Source organism: Vitis vinifera, chromosome 4 (assembly GCF_030704535.1).
Source record: "Vitis vinifera cultivar Pinot Noir 40024 chromosome 4, ASM3070453v1".
Lineage (NCBI taxonomy): Eukaryota > Viridiplantae > Streptophyta > Magnoliopsida > Vitales > Vitaceae > Vitis > Vitis vinifera.
The window spans coordinates 5,426,215-5,445,686 of record NC_081808.1 but is presented as its reverse complement, the minus strand read 5'-3'; the positions used below and the strand labels follow the sequence as shown (position 1 = coordinate 5,445,686).

General features: G+C 37.0%; 1 protein-coding gene and 1 long non-coding RNA gene across 2 annotated transcripts; both read left to right on the top strand.

Moving 5' to 3' along the window:
• On the top strand, window positions 1-3,420 carry LOC100261073 (cytochrome b561, DM13 and DOMON domain-containing protein At5g54830). Its single transcript, XM_002285257.4, has one exon. The coding sequence runs from the start codon at window positions 417-419 to the stop codon at window positions 3,135-3,137; it is 2,721 nt and encodes a 906-aa protein (XP_002285293.1). The 5' UTR covers window positions 1-416; the 3' UTR covers window positions 3,138-3,420.
• A 1,605-nt stretch (window positions 3,421-5,025) lies between these two features.
• Window positions 5,026-15,070, top strand: LOC104879024 (uncharacterized). Its single transcript, XR_785591.3, has 2 exons — window positions 5,026-12,584; window positions 14,561-15,070. It is a non-coding gene; the product is annotated as an uncharacterized LOC104879024 (long non-coding RNA).
• Window positions 15,071-19,472: the final 4,402 nt, after the last annotated feature.

Here is a 19,472-nt window from a genome sequence, read left to right as displayed (position 1 = left end):
ATGAGTTGGAACCTAAAATATTTTTATTAAACAGACTGTAATTTTGAAAGATTAATAAAGTTGATTAATAAGAAGTATTAAGAGCCAAATTAAAAAGGAAAAAGAAAAACATGGAAATTAGGAGAGAGGTGACGTTGAAATGACGAAAATGCCACTCAGATAGATGGTGTCTTCCCCACGGAAACGGGCACCCAAGGAGACAGGGAGAGACTCCAGAGCCAAAGCCAAATTCTTCAACCTCCACCCTGCAACGTGTTCCTCACTCGCTTCCCTGTCTCCGAGTCAACTCGCTTCACGCGTCTCAGGTACATTCTTCTTCTTCTTCTTCTTCTTCTGCTGCTTCTTCTTCTTCTTCTTCGTCTCATTACTCTCTCGAATTGGGATACAGTTGCACCCTAGATCCGGATCCAATTTCCATGTATCACCCTTTCAGATTTCTAGTATTTCTAGGATTTCTCTTCACTTTGATTCTCCACTGCCATGCGGATCCGGGTTCAGGTTGCTCTAAAACTAGCCCTCTCCTTCATTTCGAATCCGATATCGAAATGGTCCAGCACCAATTACGAGGTCTCATCAAAGTCCTCGATGATTGTTCTTTTAGGGTTTCTGAATTCGATATGCTTCCTGGGTCCGACGTCCACTGGTGGGGCGCCGCCGGACCCGATTTTGCTAATCTCACTTCTGGGTTTGTCATTGCCGATGATAAATTGAACAAAACCTATAAAAATGAGAGCTTTGTGGTTCGTTTGAGGAGTAATTTGACTTGGGATCGAATCGGCGTGCTGGCCGTTTGGGACATTCCCACAGCTTCAGATTTTGGGCATGTCGTTATGGGAGATCCTAGGAATGGATCGGGGAATATTGCTGTAAGCCCGGATTTAGCGCCATCGCCGGCGATGGAGCCCAACTCGAGTACAGTTAGGAACAGGACTGGTGGGGTGCCCACGATGTTTGAGAATTGTAAGGTGCTGTCGCCAAACTATAGGGTTAGGTGGACGTTGAGTGCTGATGAGGATTCAATTGATATTGGCTTGGAGGCAGCAACTGGGTCAATGAATTACATGGCATTCGGATGGGCAGACCCAAAGTCAACTTACTCACCTATGCTGGGGGCTGATGTGGCGGTGGCAGGGTTTACAGAGGACGGTTTGCCATTTTCTGATGATTATTACATTACCAAATATAATGAGTGTATGATAAACAAGAATGGATTGGTTCAGGGGGTTTGTCCAGACACAATGTATGAAGGGTCAGACCCTGATGGGTTGGTGAACAATACCAGATTGGTTTATGGGCATAGGAAGGATGGTGTGTCCTTCGTTCGGTATCGGCGGCCATTGAAGTCTGTTGACAAGAAGTATGATTTGCCAGTGAATCATACTGGTAATATGACAGTGATTTGGGCTTTGGGGTTGATACGCCCGCCCGATACTCTTCGCCCATACTATCTGCCCCAAAATCATGGTGGTCCCATGCTAGTGACATATGGGCATTTGGTTCTTAATGTTTCGGAACATGTGAATGATTGCTTGGGGCCATTAGATGCAGAAGACAAGGAGGATCAGGATTTGATTATTGCAGATGCCAATGTTCCTCTTGTTGTTGTGACAAGTCCTGCACTGCACTATCCTAACCCGCCAAACCCGTCAAAGGTTCTATACATTAACAAGAAAGAGGCTCCATTTTTGAGAGTAGAAAGAGGAGTACCTGTGAAGTTTTCAATACAAGCTGGGCATGATGTTGCACTATACATTACTTCTGATCCACTTGGTGGGAATGCTACTTTGAGGAATGTGTCTGAAACTGTTTATGCAGGAGGAGCAAATGCACAAGGAGTACTAGCTAGTCCAATGGAGTTAGTTTGGGCACCTGATAGGAATACCCCGGATCAAGTTTACTATCAGTCTTTGTATACACAAAAAATGGGTTGGAAAATTCAGGTGGTCGACGGGGGTCTATCAGACATGTATAATAACAGTGTTCTTTTGGATGATCAGCAGGTTACATTATTTTGGACCTTGTCTGAAGATTCAATATCTATTGCAGCTCGAGGTGAGAAGAAAAGTGGTTATCTTGCTATAGGATTTGGTAGTGGAATGGTGAATTCATATGCTTATGTGGGTTGGATTGATAATGACATAGGGAGGGTAAACACTTACTGGATTGATGGGAAGGATGCGTCCAGCGTGCATCCGACTAATGAGAATTTGTCACATGTAAGGTGCAAGTCAGAAAATGGCATGATCACCTTTGAGTTTACCAGGCCCTTGAAGCCACCATGTAGTCGGGCTGAAAGGCGGGAGTGTAACAACATTGTTGACCCCACAACTCCTCTTAAAGTTGTTTGGGCCATGGGAGCTAAATGGTCAGGAGACCACTTAAGCGAGAGAAATATGCATTCTGCTACAAGCAGTAGGCCTGTCCGTGTGCTGCTTATGCGTGGTTCGGCAGAGGCAGAGCAGGACCTACGACCAGTATTGGCTGTACATGGCTTTATGATGTTTCTTGCATGGGGTATTTTGCTTCCAGGTGGAATATTGGCAGCTAGATACTTAAAACATGTGAAGGGTGACGGATGGTTCCAGATTCATGTATACTTGCAGTACTCAGGATTGGCAATTGTCCTACTTGGCTTTCTTTTTGCTGTTGCTGAGCTTCGTGGTTTCTATTTCAGCTCATTACATGTTAAGTTTGGAATTACAGCTATCTTTTTGGCTTGTGTGCAGCCAGTGAATGCATCACTAAGGCCCAAGAGATCTGCTAATGGAGAAACGGTCTCCAGTAAAAGACTTGCATGGGAGTATCTCCACGTTATTGTTGGTAGATGTGCCATCGTTGCAGGGATTGCGGCACTTATCAGTGGGATGAAGCATTTAGGAGATAGATATGGTGGTGAAAATGTTGAAGGACTTAATTGGGCTTTAATAATTTGGTTCTTGCTTGGTGCGTTAACAGTCGTATATTTAGAGTATCGTGAGAAAAAGCGAGAGAAGGATAGGAACTCTGAAAGAAGCAGTTGGGTTTTGGGTAACATGGAGGAAGATGATTCTACTGATCTGTTGAGCCCGAGGAATGCAGAAAAGGAGTCACATCCATCTGAAATACTGGAAGTTCAGCTACAACCTCTGAGCAGATAGGAAAGTTTATTCAATTATTTTCTCAATATGAACTTGACACTCTTCACCAGTTTTGATGATTTTCTTACTTATAAAGGAGATAGTGGGCCTGTTTATTTGGTTGAAAGGATTTTTCTGGTGTAGGGTTTGGGTCTTGATCCCTAGTACTTTGCCCCAGCCATTCATATTGAAGAGTAATTACAATATGACTTGTATTTTGTATACTTGACACATTTTGACATAGTGTAAGTTTAAATCACTTTCTCTACATTTTTTCTGAATGGAAGGAGAGTTTATTTTCAAAGTTTGTAAGCTTTGCTTAGTAACATTATGGAATTGTTTTTCTTGCTTTTAAAAGATCTTTTTGTTTGTCTATCAAAAATTTAAAAAAAGAAAAAAGAAAAAAAAGAAGCTTTCAGAATCTAGAAGAATCAACTACTCTATCAAAATGCTCATGGATATTATGGTCTACAGATTTGTGAATCTACCTTCTTGAGAAGTAATTTTAGTCAAATTACACATGTAATTCCCAGGGCCTGGATTCTTGAATTCATTTTTGGTTTTTTTTGTTGCTAATTTAAAATTTAGGTGGTGTTTGTTTTTTGGCTGAATAGAAAAAGTCAAAATATTTGGCTTTTTCTATTCAGCCAAAAATAACCTGTTAATATCATTTAACATAACTAAATTGAACATATTGATAATAAGTGCAAGGGAAATAAATAGGTAAATTCGACAAAGTGTTATGAATTAGAGTCGTTCTCCCTCTATTGGATAAATATTGTCTCTTCCATATGGCTAACCTTCTACGAAAACGCTCTTCCACTCCATCCCACACTATCACTGACTTAAATGGAGCACCCAAGGGAAAACTCAAATAAGTGGACGAGAGACTACCCACTTTACAAACAAAGTCCAAAGCAAGATCATCAATATTCTCTACCCTCCCTACTGGAATGAGTTCACTTTTTTCCAAGTTTATTCTCAACCCTGACACGACCTCAAACCACATAAGTAACCAACTAAGGTAAGTCAGATGGTCTTGAGAAGCTTTGCAAAACACCAAAGTATCATCAGCAAACAACAAATGGGAAATCTGAACCCTTTCTTCACTCCTACCCTTCACCCTACAACCCAATATAAAACCTCCATCCATAGCCCTTTTAAGAAAATAGCTAAAAACCTCCATGACAATCACAAATAGATAAGACGAAAGCGAATCGCCCTGCCTCAATCCCCTTAAGCTTTGAAAGAAACCCGTAGAGGTTCCATTAACCAACACGGAGAAGCTTGTAGTGGATATGCACCACTTGATCCACCCAATCCATTTCTCCTTAAAACCCATTTTCTGCACAACTGTGAGAAGAAAATCCCCATTTTCCACTAAATTCATAAAGTTGTTTTCAATGACCAGTGCAAGTGCAATATTGTCAAGTTAGAAGAACTCACAACAAAACTTTTTTTATTGTTTTTAGTCTTTAAATTAAAATAATTTTGTTTTGTTTGTTTCTTTGTTGTTCTTTTTAACTTCTTTTTATCACTAGCTGCTTCCTTAATATTCTCAAGTAGCTTTCAAAATCCATCTTAATCTGAGAGCTTGTTTAGCGCAACTATAAGCCTATAACTTCTAGTAAAGAAGTTTAAAAATCTGTGTGAAGAATAGGTTTCTATTTAATATATAAAAAAATTCTTAAGTGTAAAACTTCTTGGAAGATCTTCTAAAAAGGCTTTTCACTTCTAACTTTACTGAAAAGATCTATTGCTAACAAGCCTCTTCTACTTTAAATCATGTCAATGTATAACCAAATGCTTATAAACCTCTTTTAACATTAATAAAGAGCTTTTGTGCCTTAAAACCTCTTTTAACATTAATAAAGAGCTTTTGTGCCTTAAAAGAAGCTGCGCCAAGCATAGTTAGTTTCTGTTGTGAGATCTTGGTTTCCATTTTTTTGTTAGCTATTACCTTGTGCACCTTGTGTGTCTCATCATAACGCATTACAAATTTTTCTGTCATTTCGAACCTTGGTGTTGGAAATTTGAGGTAATCATTCATTTATATATATTTTGATAGGTAAAGAAAGATTTCATATAAAAAGAGATGCCAAAAAAGCGACTCAAGGTATACAATACCTATACACCCACCGCCAAAAAGGCAAAAAAAAAACCAGTTGGCCCAGAAGACAACCTTAAAAAGAGCTCAACCAATCAATAAAATTAACTATAGTTAAAGGACAATCAACTATAAACAACTTAGTCTCTAACCAAATAGAAAGAACAAAAGAGTATTTCAGTTTCTGGATAGACAACACATCATCCTTGAAGGCCAATCTATTTCTCGCCTTCCAAATCGTCCAAAAAATGTGAAGAGGAGCAGTTCTTCACACCTTCTTGCACTTTTTGCCCACAAGAACCATGCTAGCTAAGAAGAGTCTCTCTAACTGAAGATGGCAGTACCCAAGGCACCCCGAATAAAGTAAAGAGTAAATCCCATAAAACCCTTGTTTTTGAACAATGTAGACGAAGATGGTCTATGGTCTCCTCTTCCTCAAGACACATAAAACATTTATTTGCCAAAGCCTAACCTCTTTTCCGAACAATATCCATTGTTAAAGCTTTGCCCCACGTAGCCTCCCACGCAAATAAACTAATCTTAGGCTGCACACACACATTCCAAATGTAGCTAGAAGGAAACAAAGAAGGGCAGCCCGCTTCTAGAGCAAAGTAGAGAGACTTGATCGAGAACTTTCCACTCTTTGTTTCAGTCCAAGACACCATATCATCCACATCTCCAAGCACTTTCTTCCCATGTAGCCGCTCCAAGAATCTTTCCGCTTCCTCTACCTCCTAATCATTGAAGTCTCTTGAAAAACAAGGGTTCCAACCCCCCCAACCTCCCTCAGCCAAGGGGCCCCAAATATCCGCCACCCACGCTTCCTTATCAATAGACAAAACAAACAAGAAAGGAAAATGCACACGCAAAGGGGAATCCCCGCACCATCTATCCCTCCAAAATCTCACCCTTCACCCATTACCTACAATGAATAAAATCCTAGTGCCCACCAACTCTCAGTCCATCTTTATTCCTTTCCACAACCCCACGCCATGCGCCTCTCTCACTTCCCGAGAGCACCAACCCCCTTTATCTTCCCCATACTTCCCTCTAATCACTTGATTCCATAAGGTCTCTCTCTCATTTGCGAAATGCCAATTCCATTTAGAAAGAAGAGCCTTATTGAGAATGGAAAGACATTTAACCCCCAAACCCCCTTTCTTCTTACTTAAGCACACCAACTCCCATATTACTAAATGAGGCTTTCGCTCCAAATTACCACAATCCCAAAGGAAATCCCTTTGAATTTGCTCTAGTCTCTGTCTAATTGAGCTTGGTAAGCGCAATAAAGACATAAAATAAATAGGTAAATTCGACAAAGTGTTATGAATTAGAGTCGTTCTCCCTCTATTGGATAAATATTGTCTCTTCCATATGACTAACCTTCTACGAAAACGCTCTTCCACTCCATCCCACACTATCACTGACTTAAATGGAGCACCCAAGGGAAAACTCAAATAAGTGGACGGGAGACTACCCACTTTACAAACAAAGTCCAAAGCAAGATCATCAATATTCTCTACCCCCCCTACTGGAATGAGTTCACTTTTTTCCAAGTTTATTCTCAACCCTGACACGACCTCAAACCACATAAGTAACCAACTAAGGTAAGTCAGATGGTCTTGAGAAGCTTTGCAGAACACCAAAGTATCATCAGCAAACAACAAATGGGAAATCTGAACCCTTTCTTCACTCCTACCCTTCACCCTACAACCCAATATAAAACCTCCATCCACAGCCCTTTTAAGAAAAGAGCTAAAAACCTCCATGACAATCACAAATAGATAAGACGAAAGCGAATCGCCCTGCCTCAATCCCCTTAAGCTTTGAAAGAAACCCGTAGAGGTTCCATTAACCAACACGGAGAAGCTTGTAGTGGATATGCACCACTTGATCCACCCAATCCATTTCTCCTTAAAACCCATTTTCTGCACAACTGTGAGAAGAAAATACCAGTCCACATTGTCATATGTCTTCTCTATATCAAGTTTGCATAGAATACCATTCTCATTATTCTTGAGTACCGAATCAATGGTTTCATTAGCTATCAGCACTGCATTTAGGATTTGTCTTCCTTCCACAAAATCCCCTTGAGCTTTAGAGACCACATTTCCAACCACATTTTTTAGCCTATTGGCTAATACCTTGGTCAGCCACTTGTACAGACTTCCCAACAAACTTATAGGCCTAAAATCCCCTAAATCTTCAGCTCTTGTTTTTTTGGGGATTAAGACCATAAAAATTGCATTTAGACTTTTAACAAATTTGTCGTGTTCATAGAATTTCCTAAAGAAACTCATCACATCATCTTTCACAAAGTCCTAAGCAAACTGCCAAAAAGCCATAGAGAAACCATCAAGCCCTGGAGCTTTATCCCCACTACATCCTAACAACGCATCAAACACCTCATCTTTCGTGAATGGCACCTCCAAAGCACAGACATCCATATTCTCCAGAGTCTCACACTACAACTAGGAAACAAGAGAACACTAGTCCCCTGGGTGGGACAACAAAGACCTAAAAGCATTGACTATTCCTTTCTTGATTTCATTCTCCTTCGTAAGCCAAACACCATTAATCCTAATTCTGTCCACACTGTTCCTTCTTCTGTGAGCATTGACCATCTTGTGAAAGAAGCCTGTATTTCTGTCACCCTCTTTCAGCCACACTTTCCTAGATTTTTGCCTCCAAGTAATCTCTTATAGTAAAACCCATTTTTTATATTCTCCATTCGCTTATTTTCTAGCTTCCAACTCTTCGAAAGACAATCTATTAGTTTTCCCCTTAGCATCCCAAAACTCCACCTGCTCCAAAGCTAAACCTTCTTGTATTCAACCCTACCAAAGATATCTCTGTTCCACTCCTTCAATTTAGACTTCAAGACCTTTAGTTTTTCTGCTAAAATAAAACTTGAAGAGCCACTAAAGTTGTCTCCCTCCCACCAAGACTTCAAAAGATCGTTAATCCACTTTTAACCACATATTCTCAAATCTAAAAGAGGAGGAGCCTTTTCTCAGACCCCCTCCGTCTAAAAGAATCGGAAAATGGTCAAACACAGGTCACGGGAGGACATTGTCTCGAACCCTAAAGTAACAGTCCCACCGCTCATTAATCAAGAAACGATCTAGCCTTGAAAATGTCTGGTTGTTCACCCCTCCACTCCAAGTAAAAAGACTCCCAAACAGCGGCAAATCCTTTAACTCTAAATCTTCTATTATTTCTGAGAACCTTCTCATGTTTGAATTCAAACTCCCTCCTCTGCTGCGCTCTTCAAGACTTAAGATGACATTAAAATCCCCAACAACACACCACGACCCATTCCAAAGACCCTTTATGGCCCCCAACTCATCCCAGAAACACTCCCTATCTTTCCTCAAGGTTGGGCCATAAATCCCTGTAAAAGTCCAAATGAAACCATCATCTCAATTCTTAAAAAGGCAAGAGATTGAGAACACTCCCTTTTGTAAGTCGACCAATTTCAACACCTTATTATCCCATAACACCACTATACCATCACCAGCACCTTTTGAATCCACAGCTCCCCATTCTAGAAATCTTTTCACTCTTAAACTACGAATAAGACTCCTTGACATTTCCTGGATCTTGGTTTCCTGTAAGCAAACCAAATCCACCTTATTCTTCTTTATCAAGGCTTTGATCACCTTTCTCTTATCACAATTGTTAGCCCCTCTTACATTCCAGGAAAATAGACGAATCTTCATCTAGACTTGCAAATACTATCTCTCCTCTTCCAAGATAGTTCACAGTTCATTCTAGCTTTCTCAACCCCCTTTCAATATTTGAAGACTTCAATTTTTTTTTCCTACCATTCAACTTCCATTTCTGAAATTTCCTCTCTTTCATTCTATTTAGTAAAAACAAAATCTCCCATTCGAAACCCTCTATCAGCATTCCAAGGCAGCAACTAAACTTAGCCAAGCGACTGGAATGCCAACACAACTCACTTGCTTTGTCCATCTCTTCTACAACCTCTTGGAAAACCCTTTCCGAACCAACCTCTTTCACCTCATCGACATCCCCATTAGCCCTTATGGGCAAATCACAGACCTCCGCCTCCCTTCCATCAACCAAAATCACCCTTAAAGGGCCTAAGTCTGCTCCTCCAACTTCTTTTGAACCATAGCCCCATTTGGATCCCCCATCAGTGGCGATGATTACCCCATCCCGCCCAGAAAGAGTAGAAGATGAAGAGAAATCCCACTTCCCAAAAGAGAACAAAGAACAAGGATAATAATTTGTGTACCTAAAAGCCTCCTCCATCAAAGCTTCATCGGTAATCTGTATGAAATTTAGCGTTGGTGGAAACGACCCCAATTGGATGCCAAAAACTTCCCCGTCTGGTCCTCTGCAGTCATGAAGACCCCCGCAAGCCTTAACCCCATTTAAGGCTTCAACAGTGGGTCGTCCCACCAACTCTGGGCCTTTTAAAGACTCAGACGTGGGCCGACCCACTTCCAAAAAGTCTTTTAACACGACGTAGGCTTGGCCGTCCTCATTGGGCCTCCTCTCCACAACCAACTCCCTTACCCGGCCCAAAAATCTAAATCCTTGAGCTACATGCCTGTTATTTGAGGCCTCATCCCAAATAGACTGCAGCCTTTGGTCACTTCATCCTTTGCCCCTTTTGCCGACACAAAATCAGAGAGAGCAGTCTCCCTATCTTTTCTGCAGTTACCTTCACCAACTTCGCACGATACAACCACCTTTGCAAACTGCTCATGGGTCTGTACCTGCTCCACATTACAAACAACGCGTGAACCACCCCCTTCATTATTCCTAACCTCCGGCTCCTTGCCCATCCCATTTCTAATCATCGAAGCCATTTCCTACACCCCTGGTTACACTTCCCACCACAGCTGAATAGCATAATAGGAAGAGCCAACTGCCACTTGCAACGAGCTTGGCTACTCTAACCCCTCAGATTTCACCAATAATCTAGCCCATTGAAGCTCCTTAAAAGCAACAGTGTCTTCATCCACTACAACAAACCCCCCACAACATTCCCTAATCTTTCTAAACACTTCTCGACTCAAAAAATGCAACGGCAAGCCCACTACTCTCACCCAAACTTCCTTAACTCGCTCACCATTTTGAGAACACCCCACTTTTGGGTCCCACATTTTCAAGTGCAGAAACGATTCCTTAAAACAAAGAAGCCCTCTTAATAACACCTTGTCTGCCTCTACTTCATTCTCAAACTCAAACAGTATGAAAGGGCCCCCCAGCCCCCCATCCTCGCAACCTTTACCCCTCTTTTAAGGTTCTAATGAGATCTCCCACAACTGCCCAAAGCAGACAAATCTGGAGTCGACACGGGAGTCTCTTCCCATCTCCCAACTAGACACCGGTCCAACAACTCCCTTCCGCTTAACACATTTTTTTCCTCCAGTTGTAGCCACACTGCTTCCCTTAATCTTCTCGCTCTTGTTTTCACCGCATCTACATAGGAGTTTTTCGCTTTCCCCTCAGAAGCCCCAACTTTACTCTCTGTCCTAGAGAAAACAAAGACTTCCCTAGGCTCATCACGTGTCGATACTCCAAGAGAGCGGAGCTTTTCAGCCAACAAGACCCAACCTCCCAATATACCTTTTCCCTCCGGGAACACTAAACAATACTTCTTTGCTTTCGAGTCAACCATAGAGCACAATAAGAACCTGCATGCCTCATTTGCACGATGTTCCAATTTAGACTTCCTACTTCCATCCTCCCAACTTTTAACAAATCTTTGAGCAAACTCACCCTTACAACAAGCCCCCACTTCCTCCAACTGACAACACAAGCTAAGGCTCCCAAACCTGATCCACGAAGTAAAACCTCTGCTCCATTCCACAATGATCCCCTTAAGTTTTCGCCCCAAACACATCCACAGAAATTTCAAAGCACTTGAAGTCCACTGCAAACCAACAACCGCCTCCTCTTCTATTAGCCATCAAACCAATTTTTTTGCTTTATTGTATTTGGAATGAGTAAAACGGCAGAATCTTTAGGAAGAGGAGCATTGACATCAAATGTTTAAGGATCTTTTCCTAAAAACATTTTTTGAATGGACTAAGAACTCAGAGAGGCAAAACCGTGTCCTATAATTATGTCAGCATGAAATGCTTTGTATTGAGCATATTATGTCTAAAGTATATTTGATTATATAAAAGACATATCCCTACTGAATATTATGCTACTTCTGATGTTCTTTAGGATTGGATTTGGAGTTTGATGTTATTATTAAGCTTATGCCATTTTCTGGAAGCAAACTGGATCTAAAACTCAATAGTTGTCTCACCTGATCATTGAATCATTCTCATAACTTCCATCAATTTATTGAGTTGAACAGGCAAGTATGGTGCCTTTCTGCTAGGGTATGCAAAGTATTCTGCTTTGCTTCCTAGTAGGATTTCTAAATGCGTGATGGTGGACCATTTGTTTAGTTGAAATGGAGAATAGGTGCATAAGGTTTTTAGCATAGTTAAATGATCTCAACTCTCTTTCTCTCTCTCTCTCTCTCTCTCCTTTTCCTCTTTTCCTTTTTCTCTTCTGTATTACCAAATTGTGATACATTTTGGGCTTGTTATTCCTCTATTTTCTGATTGTGTTGGATTTTCCCTTGGTCAGTTGTTTTGTGGTATTGATAATAAGAATCAGAAAGATTTTTCAAAAAGATATTCCACACACCATTATATGATCATTTGGAGCAACAAATTTAAAGGTCCCTTTCTTTTGTAATGATGGAGGGACCCATCTTAAGGGACATTCATCATTTCAAGTAAGTTTCCATTTAGGATTATTGCTTGGACGCTAAGAAGGTCTTGTGATTGGATTATTATAAGTTGACTTCTTAAGTTCTCTTATTCTGTGGTGTGTGTTTGTTTTTCTTGTATACCACATGAGTACCCTGTTTAAATTTTTCAATAGCTTTTTTTATTCGTAGACAAAGTAACTAACTTACTGCTTTGGGGATAATTTTTGTAATGAAAATAATTGATAGGAGTTTTGTATTGCAAATTTATCATTAATTTTATACCCAATTGTCTTAAGAGAAGATAAGAACCATAGTAGTGCAACTTATCTTCAAACTGAGCTTATTCTTAAGAAGGGCTGTGCAGAGAAGATGTTAGTGTAAAGACTTACGATGTGGGTGGTGCACAAAGATCACTGAAACAATGGTCTCACCCATATCCTGTACACATTTCCGAATACACAAGATGATAGAGATGTAGTTTATGTTATGATGGAAAGACAAATTGCTGAGGTGCCGGACAAACTCTTTGATACTTGTATCAAATGGATGAGCATATTGTCTTCCAGCCATTGGACTCTGAAGAATCAGAAAAATTGTAGAGATACAGGTGATGAATTTTCTCTTTTGCTTCATCATTTACTTATCCTTGTGTTTTCTTTCAGCCTTAAGTTTAGTATGCTAAAACGTGTTCATTAAAAGAATGGGGTACAGAAGGTCCCACTAATGTAAAGAGTCCTTGCTATCTGAGAGGTCTCATGATGTCTAAGTCTGATCAAGTTAGACTGAGGTGCTGAATTTCTGGCATAATATACTAATTGCTTGGCCATGGAGTTCTTCCTAAGAGAGTTTGAACTCACATGGCTACATGTGTAATATCCAGCCTCTTATATGAGAATCCAGGGGGAAAATGATAAGGGTCAAACTGAATGTGGTATTGGACTTGGCAAATCCTATGGGAAATTGACCTTACTCTTATTTAACTTCACCTTGGTTGATAGATGCGTCAAACTGAAAGTGGCAATGGCCTCAGCCAAACTCTCTTGCGAACTAATCTCAATCTTACTCAACTCACCAGGTTGAGGGGTGCTGAGCCTTGTTTTAATAGAAGCAAAAAAGAAAGGGAAGAAACAGAATACACTTTCAATGTGCTGGACTGCCTAGTTTTCTCTCTCATTGCTTGAGTTGGTTTGAATGCTCAGGATCATATTTCCTCTAAATGTTTTCTCAGACACTACTCATAGATGCCTTGGATATTTTTCTGTTCATGCTCGTGGGTTTGTGTGATTGTAGTTTACCACATATTCTTTTGAAAGTTGAAAACTTCAAGTCTCTTTGAGATTATTGGGCAACTTAGATACTGTACGCCTTGGTGTATGAGTGCGGCTCTTGGCATTCTTTGTTTTTTCTGTTTAATTATGTTAGTTGAAAATTCAGAAATAAAGAAATGATTCAATCATATTAGGGTACCTTTTGTTCACACTTACTCCTGTGTTTGATTCTCATGTTTGGTTACATGTTACCCCTTTAAACTTTCTTGAAGGATATTCTGGTTCATTTTAAATGTCTCAAATTTATTTGCAGCATGTACTTTCTGCCCAGAATTGTAGTTACATGTATTTTAAATGTTTACTCTTGTCATGTGTGAAAAATTCAGGAGTGCTTCGAGCTTATTGGGGAAGTGATCCATAAAATCCTGTTATCCAGGCTTTGTTTTTCATTGTCTTAATGTGGAATGTATTGTAACACCTCTATTATGTCCCATGCACTTAAACTGATTGAGACACATGCCCAAATAGAAGAAAATTTTGTCTCCATTTTTAAATGTAAGTTTTTGATCTTTTCAACATGTCTGGCTTTTGCCTGAATTTATGATGAAAGCCAATTAAGGGGATGAGAAAACAGATGGTTGAACATGAAATAGCAATGGAAGTTGTAGGAGACTTCTAGGAGCATGACTTGGTTATTATGGATGCATACAATCACTGCAAAGAACCTGCCCAAAGAGATTGCTTGTCAAGATGATGAACTTTAGTTTCCCTGTAAATTCCATGTTTTCAGTGATTAATATTGTGGACCTTGGAGTTGTGACTGTTTTCAAGAGCTACCATCCTCATCAAATTTTGGGCATGGCATCAAGGCACCATATCCACATCTCCATTTCTATACTAGAAGTAGTTTGTTGAGCAGGCAGTCATGAAATCTTGTTGTTTTAGAATTATCTTTTCACGTTTTCAACATTGAAGTATTAGTCCATGATCAATGGGGGTTTCAAATTGACGATATGTTTGCTTTTGTACTAGTAGTTATGAGAGTATTAAAAAATTTACAATCACCCAACCCAGCACCTTTTAGCATGTTTCCTTGGTTTATCTTCTGAAGCAACATGGTGGTTTCATATTCTTTGGCCTCTGATAATTGTATACTTGTCAAAGCACTTAGATCTGCACATGAATCCAGTTTGGAGTCTGCTTTAGATCTTCTGTGAATCATTGATCATCCAACATTGCTTGGGTTTGAATGGACATTATATTAATCTTGTGGCCTAGCTTATACTGATATGATTTTGCCCGTTTGGTCTTCTAGGTGCTCAAAGAAATGGTGCAGTGCAATGTGCAAGCATAAAGGAAAGGATCTTTGTTCTTCATTCAGCTGAGTCCTATTTAACAGCTGAATTGTGCCAAAAATACCGGTTGCAGATTGCCGACTTCATGAATTTGTTCCCTTCAGTTGAAAGTGTAGCCCAGGTTGGAAGGTTTTGGATCAAAGGTTTTCTTCCCTGACAAAGGGGGAGTGACCCCATTTGGACCCATGTTTAGCCCTCCATGCAGCCCTCAATTCTTTCTTCACCTGTGAAAACCACTATTATGGCAGTTTCCTTGCTTCAAAGAATCTCTGTTTCTTTTTCCTTTTTAATGTGAATTCCCGTTTTTTTTAGGGTTTCCAATTTTGTGTTGGATCCATGTTAATAAGCAGAAAGATTAGAACAAAACAAGGTCACCCCTTGATTCATGTAGAGAAAGTGGTCACCCATACTGCTACATTTTCTTATGTATTGGAGATACCTTTCTCATTAATGAATGGCCATGCCCCTTATTACCACATTTCTAATATCATACAACAGGTCCTTATCTTCTTAACCCTCTGCAATGGAACTTCCAATGGACCACTCACCAATATATGGTAGCAATCAATACCCTCAGGGTAGCCAGTTGGTCAGGGCGATTACTGGAAAATGTGATCCCAATGTGGCATATGATCTTGAGTTCGAATCTTACCATTGATGATACCCTAAATTTACCCGGTATTGGTTGTTCTAGGGCGGTTAGCACTCTAAGGTTTGGATTCCCATGGAAAGTCCTCAAGACTTAGCCATAAAAGGTTTCTTGGTTATAATATATATAATCAATGGGGCTCAAGCCCATTTGGGTGTTTGCATGGCTGAAATGTATGGGTTGAATTTGAACCATCCCCACAACCATTCATGCAAATGTATTGGTTCAATCTTTTAATTAAATCATGATACATGCACACAACCTCCACTGCAGACATTTCATTATTAATCAATAAATTCTTACTTAAACTTGGACACTACCTTTTAACATACCATGACTCCTTTAAAATACGGGGCAAGGAAACAAACTAGGATTGATGTCAATAACTTGATTTGTTATCCATGTTTATGAAAAAGGGAAAATGCTAATGCACCAATCGGATATCTATCGAATTTCTAATATCAGTCTTTGAAAGTATATAGTAAAATCTATATCGTTGGATGTTAGTATATTGATTTGGTATCTATTGAATTTGAACTTTCAATTGTTAAAATGTATGATGAAATTTAAATCATTGGACTATGATATAAATATATAGGATTAAACATGAAGCCAATTTATATACATAACATATTGTGATGTGATTGATCCCTTTTTTCTTTGGGTACCAATTCAATACTCTAATGGGCATGGCATGAAAAATTTAAAGAACACAACTATTTGCTTGAGCAAGAGAAACAAGGAACATGATGGTGCTAGCTACTCGTTTGGCTTAACAAGATGCCCCTATGAACAAATGGCCACCTAGGAAAAGGAAAACAACAAAAGAACATCAATTCCAAGGAAAATTATGAAGCTAGGAATGTTTAGGAGAGCTGTTCTGGTGTCATACCAAAGCCCACAATAAATAGACATTTGGGTTGGGGACAAAAATGTGCTAAAATAAATTTAAAAAACCCATGATAATGACTACGTTACAAAAAGAAAGGCACTTTTTCCTTGCCTTATAAGCATTTTATTTCTTTGGTGGCCCACAAAAATCATAATTGAAGTTGAACAAAATCCCTATGATTAAAGTTATATTTGGATTTTAGTAATAGGGGAATAAAAGGAAAAAGGCAAACCAAAAGGACTTTTTTTTTCAATACCATACAATAATAAGATTTGTCCTTATTTTTTATAGCCCCTAAAATGAAACTTCCAAAGCAATGTGCCCAAAACAAATTAGCACTAATCAACAAGGCTCAAGCCCAATTGTGCGTCATGAATTGGTTGGACCAACCCCACAAGTCACAAGCATTAACGACTATTACCTAAAAGTTAGTCTTACATGACCCATCCAAGAAAGAAATGGAAGAGGGAAAATTATAATAAATAAGAAGAGTACAAACAAAAGATGGCAAACAAAAAACTAATAATGTTTCTTTTGGGATCACAATCTCATGCAATAGTTCAGAGCATGTAAGATATGATGTTTGGATTCTAATAAAGGATTGTATGCTTAGAAAATACATGTTTAATGATTTTGTTGTAAATTAGGTTTAACTGTTTTTTATTGTTTTGAATATGTTTGATAATGTTTTTGAAAATAATTATTAAAAATGGCTTTTGAGATTAATTTTTTAAAGTAAGGTTTACAAACAAAATTCTATTTGCAAAAATGATTTTCTTAATTTATTTTCCATGAAACTAGTTTATATCATTGGTGTAACTTGAATAGATTAACTTGATCTAATTTGAATCTAATTCAATGTTTAAATTCAGTTGTGTAATTATTTATAGTACTCAGATTGAGTTTGAGTTCATTTTTTTTTTTAACTTAACTCGTTTTAGGTTCAACTTAGCTCAAAATTTAGATCATCAAAGTATAACTTAAGCCTAATTTAATATTCTATAATATTTATAATGTATATTATCACATATACACATCCAAACATTATTTTTTTTTTAAAAAGATGGATTTTGAATTTTATAACCCGATTAACTTAGCCAACACAAATTCAATTTAAACTTAAAAAAATGAGATTGAGTTGAATTTGAATTAAGTATCTTATATTAGAGGTCGAGTTGTATCGGATTTAAGTTGATTATTTTTTAATTCGAGTTGGACTTGAATAACCATCAGATCCAACCCACTCAAGTAAGATATATATATATATATATATATATATATGTTTATGTATAATGCCAAAAATTTGGATACCTTCTTTATGTTTTCAATTGTTATATATAACTCTAAAAAAACATTTAAAAAATCTCAAATTTACTTTAAAATGTTACTCATTTTTATAATAATTTCTCAAAAAAAAACCCTTTTCATAAAATTTTATGAAACATGTTTTTAGAGTTAAAAAATATTTTTTTTATTCTATAAAACAAAAAACTATTATTAAAAATCATTGATAAACAAATCCTATGAAAAACGAAAACCCTTTCGATATCATGTTGTATGAAAGACGATAAAAGAAACAAGAGAAAAGAATATCTATTTTTGTTATTTGATTATGGTAACAAATAATAAAAATAAATAAATAAAATAAAAATTAAGGAATAATATATTCCACAAGAGAAAAGAGTATCTATTTTTGTTATTTGATTATGGTAACAAATAATAAAAATAAATAAATAAATATAATAAAAATTAAGGAACAATATATTCCATAACTTTATAAACATAACAACATCTATACAAATTTAATCTCAAAACAAAAATGAAGTAAAACTATAAATAAAAAAAAAGGTAGCATTTATCACTAATAGAATAGAAATAAGGTCTCTAACCCAATAAAATTTATTATTAATTACATATGTATCATGATTATATACATAGACATTGCTTCCCCTAAAAGCAAGATGAGACAATAACTACTTATTTAATTAGCTTAATCCAAAAACCAACCAAAATAATGAAGAAAATTACAATAAAAAATGTGTACCCTCTAGAAAGACCCAACAAATACATGTGCCATGGGTAGGTGGCTTCCTTTTATATCCAAGATTAGCACATCTCTCATGCTACACACAAACCATATTATAATAAAAAATACATATTTGGATTCTCATACACAAAAAGTGTGCTTATAAAATACCATCATATAGTGGACTATGTGACATATTTTATTGACTTTTTCTAGCATCATCCCATTTTTTAAATTTTCTTTTCTTGGTAAAATCATTAACATAATAAATTAAATAGAAAGGAAAAAAAAAAGAAAAAAGAAAGAAAAGGAAAATATATAGCCTAGAAATGATGGGAGCCTTGGGCTGCCAACACATGGAATGGAACAACTGACTTTCTTAAATTTTTGACATAAAAGAGGAAGCTAACCACTTCAATTCAAATCAATGTCATCAATTTTTGTTAGTTGGGTTCATACCAGACCAACAGTGCTTTAAGTTAATGAAATTGTACTTTAATTCAAATTTTGGATTTAAGAATTTTGGGGATATTTTAAAAGAGAAATGTTTTTTTGTTTTTTTTAATAAAAATTTGTTGTTTATCAAATTTTAAAAAATTGCTCTTAAAAACCTAAACAATTAGTTGAAATTATTACATGATTATTTCATAAATAAAAAACATTATAAGCTAAAAATGCTTTAATTATGTATTGTTTGGATTTTTTTTTTTTTGAAATTAGAAATTTTATAGCAAAGTAGGATATGTTCTATAAAAAATATAGACCTTAATTTTTTTAAATAGTCTTTAAAACTATTATTATTTTAATATTAATTTTTAAAAGTTGTTGTATGTTATATAAAAGTTAGTATTATTATTTTTTTATTTTAAAAACAAAAAACAAAAAATCTATTCAAAGGGATATTAAGGGTCCGTTTGTAAACTATTTTCAAAAATAATTTTCTATTTAAAAAAAAATTGAAAAACATGTTTGATAATTAGAAAACTGTTTTCTGTTTTCTATTTTCAAAAATATAAAATATGATATTTTCATATAACATTTGTTATTTATTTTTACTTGTTTTTTGAAAACTATTTAAAAAATAATTATATAAATATATATAAATAATTAAAAATAAAGTTGACAAAAAATTATTTTTAAAAATATTAAAAATAAGTTAAAAATATTTCAGATTCTCAAATAAATTTTTATTCTATAAAATATTAAAAAATTATTTTAAAAAATAGTTACCAAACATGCTCCGGAACTAACTCTCTAGTAAATCTCATCCACTCATATCCTCCGTCCCTCTCGAACAATTATACA

Coding starts and splice junctions, on each gene's coding strand:
- LOC100261073 (XM_002285257.4), top strand. CDS start 417: ATGTATCACCCTTTCAGATTTCTAGTATTTCTAGGATTTCTCTTCACT.